At 48.9% G+C, this 17,110-nt stretch overlaps 1 protein-coding gene across 1 annotated transcript; it reads left to right on the forward strand.

Moving 5' to 3' along the window:
- Positions 1-1,082: 1,082 nt before the first annotated feature.
- LOC144102594 (uncharacterized) lies at positions 1,083-2,381 on the forward strand. The gene is made up of 2 exons (XM_077635823.1): positions 1,083-1,320; positions 2,002-2,381. Exons 1-2 carry the CDS (start codon positions 1,083-1,085, stop codon positions 2,379-2,381), a joined length of 618 nt encoding a protein of 205 aa, XP_077491949.1.
- Positions 2,382-17,110: the final 14,729 nt, after the last annotated feature.

A 17,110-nucleotide genomic window follows, 5' to 3' on the forward strand; every position in this document is an offset into this window, starting at 1 on the left:
ACATTTAGCGCTTGATGCATTTTTTTAACTTCTCTTACTATTTCTTTGAAGGGATAATAAAAATAAAAGATCCATACAGTGGTCGGCTAAGAATTCCTTTTATCTCACTTATTGCAGAGAACCCAGCAGAGGTTGTACTAGATGGAGAGCCCTCCTTCACAACAGACTTGGACCGGACTACATCGAATTCCGGCGCCTGCGCTCCGGTGGAAACCGCAAGACGCGACGACTCGCCCCAGGATGTCCCATCACTGCCTCCCAAGGGCTACAAATTTCCAAGCAACCAAACCGGAAGGTCCTGTAAATATGCATGGTTCCAGAAATTCTCATGGTTGTCGTACGACTATGAGCGCGACGTCGTCTTTTGCACTGTGTGACTCATAGCCTTCAAAGAAAGAGGAGGAAACGTTGCAGGAGTGGAACCATGTTTTATTCGCGCTGGTTTCAATAACTGGAAAAAGGCTATCGAAAAGTTTCAGTGCCACGAGAAGAGCCAATTTCACTGCGTCTCCGCAAGTCGCCAACTGTCGAGAGAAAAAGGAATGCACGTAGTGCAGCTATTATCTCAACACAGCAGCAGACAGCAAGAGGAAGCCAGGCAGGCACTGCGCGCTATAGTAAGCTCAGTCCGCTACTTATGCCGCACAGGCCAAGCTTTGCAAGGGCAAACAAAGGATGACGGAAACCTTCTTGATCTGCTAGATGAACGATCACAAGACGTGCCTGCCTTGAAGAGATGGATGGAGCAGCGAGATAGATGGCTGAGCAGCGACATACAGAACGAGCTCATAGAAATTATGGCTCACAGCGTTCAGCGGGGCATCATAAGAGACGTCAGATGTATTCCCTTCTATGGGATAATCGCTGACGGCACTACCGATGTAACAGGGAATGAGCAATTCACATTTTGTGTGCGGTGGGTAGATGGGATTACACTGGAAGTTCGTGAGGAATTTCTTGGCATGTACAATGCACCAGACAGTAGAGCTGAGACCTTGTATAGAACCGTGAAGGACATGATTTTGCGTTTAGGTCTGGACTTCCATAACCTAAGGGGGCACTGTTTTGATGGGGCCGCGAATATGGCAGGCAGATTTACCGGCGTGCAGAAAAGGATCACGGCCTCTGAACCGCGGTCAATATTTGTACACTGCAGTAACCACTGTCTAGACTTGGCACTCCAGGAGGTCGCAAGGAACTGCGAGGTTGTCGGCGATGCTCTGAACATTGTAAAGGATGTTTCCCATGCAATACTCGAATCTAAAAACAGGATGACTGTTTATTCGAACGTTGTCCTTCCTCCGGATAATGATGATGCCAGTGAGCAGGATTGTTCCAGGCCGAACACTTTGCTATCATTGTGTCCAACGAGGTGGACAGTAAGAGTGAAATCAATGGAAAGGTTTATCGAGAACTATGAAAGGGTGCAGGCGACATTGCAGGAACTGGTACAAGTTCAAAGCTCTCTCATTGGCACCAGCAAGACAGCACTGAAAGGATATGAGAAAGTATTGGGGAAGTTCGAAACTTTATTGGCCATCAACCTTTCTATAGCCCTATTTGGCCCATGCGAGGAGCTAGCGAGGATGCTTCAACACCCAGTTTATCGCGCTGCAGGAGCAAAAGAGGCAGCAGAGGCTCTTTGTGACAGCTTGTACAGGCTACGGTTTGACGCCGCATTTGGCGTCCTATGGCAGCGGACGCACTCAAGAGCAACACAGTTAGGGCTAAAGGAGCCTCGAGTGCCCCGAGTCTCGCAGCCGCCGAGAAGGATTCAACTCACAGACAAGCCTCAGGAGCCTGCAGCGCTTGACTGCAAGTCATTACATAGAAAAGAGTTTTTTGCCGCTATCAATCGGATTACCAGCGAGATCCGAAGGCGATTCGAACAGCCTGGCATGGAGCAGCTGATTAGTCTGGAGCGCATTCTGACTGACGCTGCTGGAGGTCGAAACTTCGCGGCACACGACTTAAATGAGCTTTTAGGAGCACACGCTGCAGATTTTGACACCAGTAGACTTTCAGCGCAACTCGTGCTTCTCCCAACGCTCCTGCGTGACCAGGGCCCGGCCGCAAGCGAACGCATTTTGCAAATTCTACAGGGGAAGTCTGCAGACATGCGTGAAATGATGGATCAAGTTGTACGGTACCTGCAACTCATGTTCTCTGTACCTGCGTCAGCTGCTTCAGGAGAGCGCTCTTTCAGTGCCCTGAGGCGAGTAAAAACATTTTTGCGCAATCGAATGACGCAGAGGAGGCTGACGCACCTTCTCCTGCTGCACGTGCACAAGAGGAGAGCTGCGGACCTGCAACTGGATGTCATTATGAAAGAGTTCGTGTCCAGAACGGCAGAACGAACAGCAACTTTTGGCCTCCTTTGATATATCCTCTCCTGCCCGACACCCCCTTGTCATACCAGCCACGAAGCTCATCAATGCGTGGGAATATTCTTGTACTTAGTGCCTAAGCTTTACTTTACTGTGGGAGCGAATGCAGAAACAAATAAAAGACTTTTTTGAGCTTTCGCACCCGTTCGTTTTTCGTTTCGAACGCGTCATTTGCTTAGTCTGCGCATGGTTTGGGAACTTCAGAAATTTCAAACCATTTTTAAAGTGCATGATAATGCAGAATAAGCAAGAATGCAAATATCTAAAATTTAATACTGTTGAAATTACTCATTAAATTAATAATAATATTAATTAATGATAATATTAACATTATCTATAATGAAATGTAACATAAATAAATAACAATAGAATAATATAATTATAAAATATTGACACTAAAATAAATACATAAGTAAATACGACATAGAAACACGACCAGGCTTGCCCCCCCACTCCCAAAAAAGTTCCGGAGTCGCTGAACAAGGCATACCGCCCCTGCGCGCCGAGACCGCAACGACAAGCTGCATTTGCCCCTTCGTTAGTCGCGTTCTTCGAGCGTCGTACGGCTTTTGCCAGCGCTCACCGCCACCAAAGCTCTCGCCACTGTACGTATACACGCGCGTTGTCATGGCACGCCATCGTCGCTCACATACTCTCGGCGTGACTCCAGCGACTTCGAGGACTCGACGGCCGTCAAAGGTGTACACTTCACAGTTGCATTTATGAGGCGCACAAATTTCACCATTTTCGAGAACGCTTCCCACAGTGCAATATGTTCGTGCACATGGCCGGCAAAGTCCAATGAGAGAAATGAGAGAGCCCATGCACTCAACCCGTCACACAGCTCCATTAAAGGCGTGCACGTACCTCCCTGGTAGGGCTGGACGCTCTTGTTCCATTCTTGCTTCGTTTTGGTTTTGGTCTTGGCCCTCCATTCGTTCCGCCAACAAAATGAAGGCGCGCGAGGAGCAAACTGCAGGACTGCACAGCCTCTCCCTTCGCCGGAGTAACTCCTTCTGTGGAGGTCTCCTCCGGATATCACTGCCACTGTTGCCTGCATGTTCGCAAACAAACACTACAGTCGCTAGCGGGCTCGCGGTAGGCAAAAGGCCAGGCAGTGGCGTCGCGGAGAGGCGTTGATCGCGAGTTTCAAGGCTTGTAGGTGCGTTTTCAGTTTCTGCGAATCACAGCAATGGTTGATGTTTTCAACTCAGTAATTTCTCGGCGTACACGAGCTCGTGTTGCCCATGTGAGGCGTATTGAGAGAAATAGTTTATTAGTAATTATTATTATTATTATTGCGTTATTTTTTTTCCTCAAAACCAGGAGGAACGTTGCATACAGCGATGTGTTACCCACCAATTAGCGCATTCTTGGCCTGTATAAAAAGAAGTGTTATGTCAGGGCTATGTGCTGTGCGATGTCAGTGCACATTAAATATCCCCCGGTGGTCGAATTTATTCGGGAGCACTGCACTGCGGCAGGTCTTTTTTATCTCACTCCGTCCTTTATACCTTCCATTACGGCGCGGTTCAGGTGTCCAATGATATATGAGACAGATACTACGCTATCTCCTTTCCCCCAAAACCAATTATTATAACAATGTCAGTGCTTCAAGTAGCTTCTGCGGTATCAAAACGAAATGCAAAGGCGCCCGTGCGCTGTGCGATGCCAGTGCATGTTAAAGACCCCAGGTAGACGAAATTATTCAGAAGACCTCCACTATGGCACCCCTTCCTTCCTTTCTTCTTTCGCTCCCTCTATCCCTTCCTTTACGGCACAGTTCAGGTGTCCGCCGAGATGTGACACAGATACTGCGCCATTTCTTTTCTTCAAAATGCACTTTTCATTTTCATTTTTATCAAAGCACAAGCAGCTATTACTGGTAGATGGCTTCCTACGCACTGTCTGCACAGCCCCTTCCGAGGCCTCGTTAGAGAAAAGAAGAATTGACGGACACCACAAGTCTGGCCAGCCCATAAAATCATTTTGCCATATCCATTTAATCATCTTTCTCACGCAACTACATTCGTTGTTTATTAACTCAGCCCCCCCCCCCCCCCCCCCCCGTCAATTCACCTTACTGCCAGAATATTGCTGACTCATAGGAAATATTTCTGACCCACACTCCCTCCTTTATATCTTCTTTTACGGCGCGGATCAGGTGTCCGACGATATGAGACAGATACTGCGCGATTTCATTTCCCCAAAAACCAGTTATTAATATTATTATTATTACAACGTTGTCAACGCCAAAGCCAATAAACGAAATGAACGCCGACGGCCATTCGCTCCGCTCCGCGTTTCTGCCACAGCTTTTTCGCATGCAGCGCATATATCTCAGTCGCCACTATCATGTACACCGCAAAGCGCGATTGAACTGGACACTGAAAGAGAAGCCACAATTTACATGAATACGGCAATATTCGTCTCCAGCCCACTTTTTGGGGAAAGCGCTAAAACGTCGAAAAAAGTAGTGGACGAGCCACTTATCTCCTTGTCAAAACCTGCCCATTCCCTTAAAAAGTGTACAAGAGTCGACTTCTGTCGCATTTATGTAACTTCAGCTATGGAGGCAGTTATCCGCGTTTCCCTTCGTGACTCAGAGGCTTCACACAGGAGTACGAGGCTAATAGCGATTTCGCACTATAAATCTCGTCGCAGCAAGTTAAGAAGTTCAGTGAGTGTTAGCTGTTAGCTGCAGTAAGTGTCAAAAAGAACAGCAGTCGAAAAACGTGGACGATAGAGGAAAAACGCGAACGGTGCCTAATAATAAAGTTTTCAGTGAGCGTTTGTTTCTTAGTTTTCTACGATCCCCTAGCAACGTTAGCTTAACACAACGCACGGCAGCAACAAACGTGTATAGTAAAACGCACAATACACTCCACAGGAAAAATTAGCAGTACGTGTCGGCACGAAAAAAGAAAGGCACGTGCCTATCGACTTCCACCAAACAGGTCATTATCACTGCCAGGTTGAGTTCAGAGAAATGATCATGAAAGGCGTTTGTCGTGCCGTTGACGGGGCCTGAAACTAACTGGAACACGCCGCGTACGCGTGGTGAAAGTGAAAGGTACTTCGAGGGTATGAGCGAGGCTGCCATGATATCATGGACCACAGAACAATGCTTGCCGGGACAGAAAACCCAAAAGAAGAGAAAAAACTTCCGACGTTCTTAAACACATTCATAAAGAACGCGCACACCAAAATATTTCGAAACCCCTCAAATTTGAAAGCAGGCCTACGCCTGAAAAAGATATTAAGCCGGATTTAAGGAGATTAGTGCGTTGGTTTAGATAAATTAGTCGGATTTAGTAGGTGGATTGACGTAATTAGTGGTTAATGCTTTATGGCGTCCCAAGGAGACTCAGGCTATTAAGGGACGCCTTAGAAATTTCAACTACGGCTCCGGAAGTTTCAAACACGAGGGGTTCTTACTGGAAATTCGTAGGTGGATTAGGGTGGAAAAGTGGATAGAGTTAGTATAATCCTATATGAGAATCCATTAAAAGCAACTCGATCATTCTAGTCCTCAGATTTTTCATATTTGCCGGTACGCACAGCTCGCGGGCGATTCATGCGTTCCGCCGCCTTCAGAACGCGGCCTCCGTGGCCAGGATTGAAAACCCTGGTCCTCCGGATCACTAGTCGAGCTCTGTAATCACTGACCTCTCACGGCGGGTAAAGCTACGCTTTGGATCAAGTGTAAAATCATGTTGCACAACGGAGCACACGCGCCTAAGTAATAGTCGCCCGCCTATGCTAAGTCCGACGGCTAGCCATCATTTCCGCTTAACACAAATAGCTTCGAATTTTACCTGCCGCTAGTCTCAGAGGTGCCCCAGTGCAGCTTAAGAATGTGAAAAAATGACGGCCTCGTGACACATACGCTCCGGGACGCCAGGCTTGAAAGACAGCGACGCACGGCAAACGCTGCAGCCAACCTTCTCGACGAACTATAGTACGCGTCGCTCTGTCCAGCGAGTCAAGAAAAAAAAATTTGAACGGCAGCCTGAAGCCCCTTTAGCGAAGGCACAGGCATTGCGGGGTTTTTTATGGCTTATGGCTTATGGGGCTTAACGTCCCAAAGCGCCACAGGCTATGAGAGACGCCGTAGTGAAGGGCTCAGGAAATTTCGACTACCTTGGGTTCTTTAACGTGCACTGACATCGCACAGTACATTGAGGCTCTACAATTCCGCCTCCAACGAAATTCGACCGTCGTTTGTTAGACCCTCTGACTATCATTATGGGCGCATATACAAACAATAAGTCTTCATGAGTAGATATTATCGTTTAGAATTATTCGTCATTCTCACCTTTCGTGATGCTTTGTCGCAGGGGCCGTCCTTGGAAAACTACAGCTGCCGGTTGCGTCCAGTCCGAGGTACTGCTCAGGTCATATGCCGCTGCCCCATCAATCTCTTCCAGGAGACGCGCTAGGAGATGCGCGTCTGAAGCTCTGGCCTGCTCCTTCAGCAATGGCCTCCCTCCGAAGTGAGGCTGACGTGTGTGTTGGACAGCAGGTCACATGGGGTCCAACGCCAGCCACTCAGGCGCTTCCGCGTTTGCATGTCACGTGTCACGTGCTCCGCCTGGCGTCGTCGCCGTATTCTTCTTTTGGGCTAGTGAAAAATTGGAAATGAAAATTGTTTTCTTTTGGGGGAGATAGGAAATGGCGCAGTATCTGTCTCACATATCGGCGGACACTGAACTGCGCCGTAAGGTAAAAGATAGAGGGAGTGAAAGAAGAAAGGAAGAAAGAGGTGCCGTAGTGGAGGGCTCCGGAATAATTTCGACCACCTGGGGATCTTAACCTGCATTGACATCGCACAACACACGGGCGCCTTAGCGTTTCGCCACCATCGAATGTAGTAAGTGGTTTTATTAAAAAATGGCAGTGGCTTAGTTCAGCTATGCCAGGATATACGTAGCGAGAGGTGTTTCCCTGGCTGAGCCTATCATTCGGAAACTCGACTGGTGTGATCATTAACTCGACGGGCCTTCACAACCTCTTCTGTTGGTTCCCATTGACTGACGCCTTCCATAGGCTCCATCTCGGCGGCTTTGCGCCGTCTATTATGCTCGGCAGCCTGGCATCTCCGTTTGGCAAGCCGTTGATCTCACTGTTCGGGCGTCTCCGCTGCTCTCTTCGCCTTCTTACGCTCATTCTCTCTGTTGAGTATCCAAGCGCAAGGCGACAACCTCAGGATCGGAAGAGTTAATATTATCTTGTCTATAGCGCCGTTTAGAAGCGGCTGGACTCTCCTTCTCTGCATGCATGCCAAGCATTGTGATACAGACACTTCTTCTGTTGTTGCGAGGAAGAATGAAAAGCAAAGTGCACAGGCCTGCCCACTCGCTCAAGCCGAGCCACAATCGCTACCACGTGCTGATAGTAGGAGAGTTCAAAGATGGGATAGGAAGACAGGATAGAAAAGAAGCGCGGTATAATGACCCAGGCCGATACCGGAGGCAGAGCAATACCGGGCCAACCGGTGGCGGAAGTGAAGCATCCTTCAATCCGAGGCACTGCTCAGGTCCTATGCCGCTGCCCCGTCAATCTCTTCCAGGAGACGCGCGTCTGAAGCTCTTGCCTGCTCCTTCAGCAATGGCCTCCTTCCGCAGTGAGGCTGACATGTGTGCTGGACAGATGTTCACATGGGGCCCAGCGCCAGCCACTCAGGCGCTTCCGCATTCGCATGTCACGGTTCACGTGCTCCGCCTGGCGTCGTTGCCGTGTTCTGCTTCAGGCTAGTGAAAAATTGGAAATGAAAACTGTTTTGTTACCCGCCGCGGTGGCTCAGTGGTTGGGGCGCTCGACTACTGATCCGGAGTTCCCGGGTTCGAACCCGACCGCGGTGGCTGCGTTTTTATGGAGGAAAAACGCTAAGGCGCCCGTGTGCTGTGCGATGTCAGTGCACGTTAAAGATCCCCAGGTGGTCGAAATTATTCCGGAGCCCTCCACTACGGCACCTAATTCTTCCTTTATTCTTTCACTCCCTCTCTTATTCCTTCCCTTACGGCGCGGTTCAGGTGTCCAACGATATATGAGACAGATACTGCGCCATTTCCTTTCCCCAAAAAACCAATTATTATTAAAACTGTTTTGTTTCTGGGGAGATTGGAAATGGCGCAGTATATGTCTCGTATATCGTCGCACACCTGAACCGGGCCGTAAGGTAAGGGATAAAGGAGGGAGTTAAAGAAGAAAGAGGTGCGGTAGTGGAGGGCTCCGGAATAATTTCGACCACCTGGGGATCTTTAGCCTGCACGGACATCGGACAACACACGGGCGCCTTAGCGTTTCGCTTCCATCGAATGTAGTAATTGGTTTTATTGAAAAAAATGGCAGTGGCTTAGTTCAGCTATGTCAGGATATACGTAGCGAGAGGAACGTTTCCCTGGCTGAACCTGTCTTTCGGAAACTCGAATGGTGTGATCAGTATTACGACGGGCGTTCGCATCCTCTTCTGTTGGTAACCGCTGACTGACGCCTTGTAGAGTATCTGTTACTGGTCCAATTGTACTTATTTTTGGAAATGTGGCGGAGAGTTTGAAGGATGCTTCACTCCCGCCATCGGTTGGCCCGGTATTGCACCACCTCCGGGATCGGCCTTGTCTTTAGCGAATCTTTACTGTCCTGTCTTTCTATCCCATATTTCAACTCTCGTACTATTATCTGCACGTGGTAGCGATTGTGGCTTGGCTAGAGCCAGTGAGCAGGCCTGTCGGCAACCTCAAAATCGGAAAAGTTAATCTTGTCTATAGCGCCGTTTAGCAGCGGCTGGACTCTCCTTCTCTGCATGCTTGCCAAGTGTTGTGATACAGACGCCCATTATTTCTGCGCCTTTTATATGCAAAGCTGCGCATGCGACGTGCAGTTCGGGTAATAAAGCGGCGTGCGGCGTGGTGACGTCGAAGAACGCCGCGCAGCTGTGGGGTTTGTCTGGTATAATGGTATCGGTGCATGCGCACAACTGCTCATCCGTGTGACGTCACACTCGGCTCCGACGGTGGAGCGGGCGCGCGGCCGCAGCGACGGCGAAGCGCACGCCACAACTTGCGCCTCTCCGGTTGCCATGGTAACGGCGCATGCGCACAACTTTAATCTCCCATGTATCGCGAAATGCTCGAGTGGTAGCCATGTGGTCGAAATTATTCCGGAGCCCTCCACTACGGCGCCTCTCTCTTCCTTTCTTCTTTCACTCCCTCCTTTATCCCTTCTCTTACAGCGCGGTTCAGGTGTCCAACAATATATGAGACAGATACTGCGCCATTTCCTTTCCCCCAAAACGAATAATATTATATAGCCCAGTGTAGCTCTCGCTACAATAGTAATAATGTCTTCAATTCGTCTTTCGTCTTTATACCTCGTCTCTCCTGGGGGCCATGAGGACATTCAAATTGTATGTGGTCCAAGGAGGCCCTAAGTTCCCAGTTTGCGAATTTTTCTAAAAACTGCCCTGGGTACATACGACTCGAGAGGGCCGGGTTTGGAAAGGTGTTTGTAACCGGCGCCAGTTTATGGCTTCGTATCTGGTCAAGGATCCATCCACTGGAGGAAGTCTAGCCCGTTGGAAACCACAGTGCTGTGTAATTTCTCTCTATGGCACCATTTGATCATTGTATGTGAAGACCACCTCGCTCGGGTCCGCCCGGAAGTAAAAGCCTCGGGCGAACTCATGCGCCGTCTCATTACCTGGCAGGGATGCATGAGCTAAGGCGCCCGTGTGATGTGTGATGTCAGTGCATGTTAAAGATCCCCATGTGGTCGAAATTAATGCGGAGCCCTCCACTACGGCTTCTCTTTCTTCCAGTCTTCTCTCAGTCCCTCCTTTATTCCTTCCCTAATGGCGCGGTTCAGGTTTCCGCCGAGAAGTGAGACAGATACTGCGCGATTTCCTTTCCTCAACCAATTTTAAATTTTCTAGAACGTTTTCAAAACCAACGCCAAGGAACCAAATAACGCTAGTGGCCTATTGCTCTGCCATAACATTTTCAACGCGAACGCGCGTTCATCGGTCGCTACGGCCACGCAAAAATGAAATGAAAACGAGAATATGTTTTTGAGAAAAGGTATTACCTCAGTAATTGTCCCACATATCTCGGTGCACACTCGAAACGCGCCGTAATGGAAAGGATAATGGAGGAACTGAGAGAATAGAGGAACAAAGACGTGCCGTAGTGGAGGGCTCCGGAATAATTTCGACCACCTGGGGATCTTTAACGTGCACTGACATCGCACAGCACACGGGCGACTTTTGCGCCACGCTGCTTGGTTTTCGTTTCTGGTTTGGGGGGAAAGGAAACGGCGCAGTATCTGTCTCGTATACCTTCGGATACCTGAACCGGGCCGTAAGGGAAGGGATAAAGGAGGGAGTGAAAGAAGACAGGAAGAGAGGCGTGCCATAGTGGAGGGCTAATAATAATAATTGGTTTTGGGGGAAAGGAAATGGCGTAGTATATGTCTCATTTATCGTTGGACACCCGAACCGCGCCGTAAGGGAAGGAATGAAAGAGGGAGTGAAAGAAGAAAGGAAGAAGAGGTGCCGTAGTGGAGGCCTCCGGAATAATTTTGACCACCTGGGGATCTTTAACGTGCACTGATATCGCACAGCACACGAGCGCCTTAGCGTTTTTCGTCCATAAAAACGCAGCCGCCGCGGTCGGGTTCGAACCCGGGAACTCCGGAGCAGTAGTCGAGCGCAATAACCACTGAGCCACCGCGGCGGGTCGCCACGCAGCTCAAAGCGTGATTTAGGGGCAAGTTATGCACCTTTCCTTTCGTGGCTTTCTTGTGTTTGAAAATAATAATAATAATAATAATCGTTATTGGGTTTTGGGGAAAGGAAATAGCGCAGTATGTCTATATACCTTGAAAAAAATTGAGTTTTCTTTTGAGGAGAGGAAATGGTGCGGTAACTGTTTCACTCCTCAGTGGACACCTCAACCATGCCATTAGCGAAGGGAGGAAGGTGAGAGTGAAGGAAGAAATAGAAGACAGGGGCCGTAGGGGAGATTGATGTATATACCGAGCCTGCGCGCTCCGCACGGGCACATAGGCACCCTACCCGTGCGTCAACGCTCGTGCCAAGCTCTAAAAACAAAAATTGCGCAAAGAAGGAACAATAAAATTGTGGAATGTTCTCGAAAGCGAGATCACGTGCTACTTTGCGGACGTGGCATATGCGGCGAAAGAAAAGAACTCCGCACCCTTAAACCCGTGCAGACTGCGACGTGCCAGGCATTCGAAGGGTTGCATATGCCCCGGGCGGATGCGTTCAGCACTTTTCGGGGCAAGTGGAAAGACCGGCGTCGATGCTGGAGCTGATTTGGATCTTCAACATCTATCCTCCAGCTTTGCAGTGATCGCCGTACCATGTAAGCAAAATTTGACTGAGTTTTCACTTCCTATTGAAATCAGGTGAGCCATTTGGAGAAATAGCTTGTGATATGAATAAGTCACGCTACGTTTCGGGTATTAGTTCTGTATAACAATATCTATAGCCAGTCGAGCTGAATTACCGGTTAAAGTTAGCCTTTGGTGAGCCTCTGTGCATTCCTCGAACACACGGGCTTGACGTCCCGTCTGTTCTCCGTCAGGTAGTTACACGCAGTGACCGAACGCTCCACGAGTTCTACCTTGAACGATTAATAACTGGACGCCCCACTCCAGTTGTAACCAACACAGTGCTGTGCGCGTGTGTGATTTAATTTCTCTAAAATGAACTAATCACGCGCACAACCTGGGCACATTTATTATTGTGTTAATAGTTTGTACATATTGCTTCTCCCCCTATCCTCTCTTCCTGTCCCCTCACCTCTTTCATTTCATTTCTCCATTCTGCCTGCTGTCTTTTATTTCTGCTGCCCCAGCTCAGGTGCTTCAGTATCGATGGCAGATGCCGGGGCTAGCAAAAATCTTTTCCTTCCTTTTTACTATTATTTTAACAAAACCACTACCACCACCACCAAAGAAGGAACAAGAAAATTTCAGAAAGTTCTCGAAAGCGAGACCACGTGCCACTTTGCGGACGAGGCATGCGGCGAAAGAAAAGAACGCCGCATTCTTGAAACCCGAGCAGACTGCGACGTGTCCAGCATTCGAAGGGTGGGTGTGCCCCGGACGGATGCATTCAACGCTGTTCGGTGCAAGTGGCAAGACTGCCGTCAATGCTGGAGCGGATTTGGTTCTTCAACACCTATCCTCCAGCTTTGCAGGGATCGCCGTAACATGTAAGCAAAATTTGACTGAGTTTTCACTTCCTACTGAAATCAAGTGTGCCGTTTGGAGAAAAAGCTTGTGATAAGAATAAGTCGCACTACGTTTCAGTTATTAGTTCTTTATAACAATATCTATAGCCAGTCGGGTTGAATTACCGGTTACAGTTAGCCCAGACGTTTTTCTCGCTTCTTTTTCTTCCGCCCACGTACACTTTTAGATCTCTTCGTTCTTCCAGGATGTGCATCTTGAGTTGCTCTTTGTTCTATGATAGAAGTCTTAAGCCAGTTTCAATACATGTACTCAGCTTGTTCGCCACGTATTCGCATATTTACCCCAACGCATTTTAAAACAAAATTTAATGATGAGGACTTCAGTTGACAATCCCATTCATCCACGCATTACGTCCGCAGTTTTTTTCTTTCCTCTCAAGCGTTCTTGCATCGTGACTGATTCAGTGCAATGCATGTGTTCACTGTCTATTTTTCGGTGAAAACTAAGCCTCGCTGTATATTAAGTGGCATTTCGTGCATCCTTGTGACGCTTACCGCGTTTACATTAGTGTAGCACATTAGAGGATCGTGAGAACAGAGGCGCGTTTCCACAGATCGGCTGAGTGCATTGACCAGAGCCGGGTCGAACGGCATGTAGGAAGATGTTGGCAAATATGCTAAATAGCCTCTACGAAGGTGTTTAGAACGCGGCTCGACCACCCAAGCCGTTCTATCATGTATACTATAGGTCGGTACTTTTTCCTTCCTTAACAACCCAATTCCCCAAAAAACAGCTTGGAACCACTGTGGACTCTTGGCTTTGCGCAGCATATCCCAGTACTAGCCGGCATTTCGAAAAGAACTGGTGTGCACAGCATGTGTACGAGAGGAGGCTACGCAGCGGTGCGTGTGTCACTACTTTTGGGACCCACGTGACCAGGGTTGCTGCTCTTTCTTGGGAGTGACGTCATAACACAAACCGGCGCTATTAAAGCGAAATCGACATCATTCAGTTGAAATCATGCGGTAATAAATTATTTACCGCGCATATATGAATCGCGGGGCACGTATCACGCGTCCTGGGGCTGGGTAGTTTTGAAACAGAACACTCCAACCAAACATTTGGTGCCTCCACACAGCAAGTTGCCTGGGTACACATAAGACTTTTTATGTGAAATAAACATTTTATAAACCAACATAGCTAAAAACAGGAAAACGAATGAGTAGAAACGCACCCGTAATGTTGCCGAGGCAGCGAGCCTTCTCTTGAAGCATTTCATTACTCACAACAGCACCAATTGCCTCGATGAAGGGGGTCCTGTGGGTCAAATATTTTTTTGCAGTAATGTGAATTGACTGCGGGGGGGGGGGGGGGGGGGCTTAGGTAATAAACAACAAATGTAGTTGCGTGAGAAAGATGATTAATTAGATATAGCAAAATGATGTTATGGGCTAGCCAGACTTGTGGTGTCTGACATTTCTTTTCGCTAACGAGGCTTAGGAAGGGGCTGTGCAAACAGTGCGTAGGAAGCCATCTACCAGTAATAGCTGCTTCATGTGCTTTGATAAAAAATGAAAATGAAAATTGCTTTTTCGGGAAAGAAAATGGCGCGGTATCTGCCTCACATCTCGGCGGACGCGTGAACTGCGCCGTAAGGGAAGAGATAAAAGAGGGAGTGAAACAAGAAAGAAATAGATGCCGTAGTGGAGGCCTTCTGAATAATTTCGTCTGCCTGGAGTCTTTAACATGAGCTGGCATCGCACAGCACACGAGCGCCTTTGCGTTTCGATTTGATGCCGCTGAAGCAACTTGATGGTTTGGTTTATGGTTTATGGGGGTTTAACGTCCCAAAGCGACTCAGGCTATGAGGGACGCCGCAGTGAAGGGCTCAGGAAATATCTACCACCTGGGGTTCTTTAACGTACATTGACATCGCACAGTACACGGGCCTCTAGAATTTCGCCTCCATCGAAATTCGACCACCGCGGCCGGGATCGAGCCCGCGTCTTTCGGGCCAGCAGCTGAGCGCCATAACCACTCAGCCACGGCGGCGGCTTTGAAGCAACATGAAGCACTGACATGACACTCGTTTTTATATGGGCCAAGAATGCGGTAATTGGCGGGTAACACATCGCTGTATGTAACGTACCTCCTGGTGCTGAGGAAAGAAAATAACGCAGTAATAATAATAATAATAATAATAATAATAATAATAATAATAATAATAATAATAATAATAATAATAATAATAATAATAATAATAATAATAATAATAATAACTATTTCTCTGACTACACCGCACGTGGCCAACGCGAACTCGTCCGCTTCGAGAAATTACTGTTGAAAGCATCAACCACTGCTGTGATTCGCAGAAACTGAAAACGCGCCTACAAGCCTTGAAACCCGCGATCAACGCCTCTCCGCGACGCCACTGCCTGACGTTTTGCCTACCGCGAGCACGCTAGAGACTGCAGCGTCACTTCGTTTGTTTGCACACATGCAGGAGGTCGGAGTGCAGGCAACAGTGGCAATGACATCCGGAGGAGACCTCCGCACAAGGAGTTACTCCGGCGAAGGGAGAGGTTGTGTAGTCCTGCAGTTTGCTCCTCGCGCGCCTTCATTTTGTTGGCGGAACAAGTGGAGGGCCAAGACCAAAACCAAATCGAAGCAAGAATGAAACAAGAGCGTCCAGCCCTACCAGAGAGGTACGTGCACGCCTTTAATGGAGCTATGTGACGGGTTGAGTGCATGGGCCCGCTCATTTCTCTCATTGGACTTTGTAGGCCATGTGCGCGAACATAATGCACTATGGGAAGCGTTCTCGGAAATGGTCAAATTCGTGTGCCTCATAAATGCAACTGTGAAGTGTACACCTTTGACGGTCGTCGTGTCCTCGCAGTCGCTCGAGTCACGCCGAGAGTCGGTGGGCGACGATGGCGTCCCATGACAACCCGCGCGTATACGTACAGTGGCGACAGCTTTGGTGGCGGTGAACGCTGGCAAACGCCGTACGACGCGCGAAGAACGCGACTAACGAAGGGGCAAATGCAGCTTGTCGTTGCGGTCTCGGCGCGCAGTAGCCGTGGGCCTTGCTAGTAATACTGCGACAGCGTTCATCTGGACAGCTTTACACTGCATGCAGCACGCGTGCATAGGGCTTTGTGCGAACTTGCTCGTTAAGCCCGAAATCGCCTACCTTGGAAAGCTCCGTCCGCCGCAGTTTCCTCACTCGCGTTTTTGTGTTGATACCTTGTGGCCCGCGTCGAATAGAGATTAGGAAGCGTCTTCTCAGAAACTCGACATTTCGGGCATATGGAGAAGTGCTCGTTTCTGCTGTAACAACAGCAAATTCGGCGTCCTGAAGAACCCACCAGAAGCGTACCCCGACACCCCTCCGCCGCTCAGCTGCAGTGGAATGGGGTTCGCCCGTTTCCGTCTGCGTCCCACCGCCGCCGGCCTGCGAGCTTGTGCGACAGTTAATGTAATAATAATTAAAATTGGTTTTTTGGCAAATGTAATTGGCGCAGTATCTGTGTCATATATCAGTGGACACCTAAACTGCGCCGTAAGGAAAGGAATAACGGAGGGTGTGAAAGAAGAAAGTAAGTAGGAGGTGCTTAGTGGAGGGCTCCGGAATAATTTCGACCACCTGGGGATCTTTAACGTGCGCTGACATCGCACTGCACACGGGCGCTTAAGCGTTTTGTCTCCATAAAAACGCAGCCGCGGCGGTCGAGTTCGAACCCGGGAATTCGGGACCAGTAGCCGAGCGTCCTAATCACAGCCACCGCGGAGGGTATTCCTCAAAGTGCAACTCTGTTTTCAGTTTTTTCTTTCTGCTTTCCCTCCCACCTTCCTCCCTTCCTATACGGCGCGGTTCGAGTGTCCACCGAGATATGTGAGAAGGTTACTGTGCCATTTCCTTTCGTCAAAAACCAAACAAAACAAGTGAGCCGACGGAGTTTATATATATAATTAATTGGTTTTGGGGGGAGTGAGTGAGTGAGTGAGTGAGTGAGTGAGTGAGTGAGTGAGTGAGTGAGGGAGTGAGTGAGTGAAAACATTTATTGATACAGTCAAGAGATTCGCGGATTCGAAAGTTCCGTCGTATTCGTTTTTTGGCGCTGGCGATCGGAGTCTTCTCTTCAGCATGGGTGGGCCCCTTTTCCAGGGCTCCACTGAGCCGTGCTGCATCGCCCGCGTGCCTCACTAAGGCCCGTTGGGCTGTGAGCTCGCTGCTGGTGAGACGGCTCTCCCATTGCTCCGCACTCGGGCGTTCGTGTTTGTGGAATGCTTTGTTGTGTCCGCACTCCCAAGTAATGTGATAAAGTGTGGGTGTGGCTCCGCACCACGGGCAGGTGGCCCTGTATTGTGATGGGAACATTTTGTTGTGTATGTGTAGGTTTGAGAAGGTGTTTGTCTGTAGTCTACGCCAGATGGTGACCTCCTCCTTTGTCAGAGCTTTGTGTGGTGGTGGATATTTGATCCTGATCCCCCTGTGTAAG

The sequence above is a fragment of the Amblyomma americanum genome, chromosome 8 (genome assembly GCF_052857255.1).
Source record: "Amblyomma americanum isolate KBUSLIRL-KWMA chromosome 8, ASM5285725v1, whole genome shotgun sequence".
Taxonomy (NCBI): Eukaryota; Metazoa; Arthropoda; class Arachnida; order Ixodida; family Ixodidae; genus Amblyomma; species Amblyomma americanum.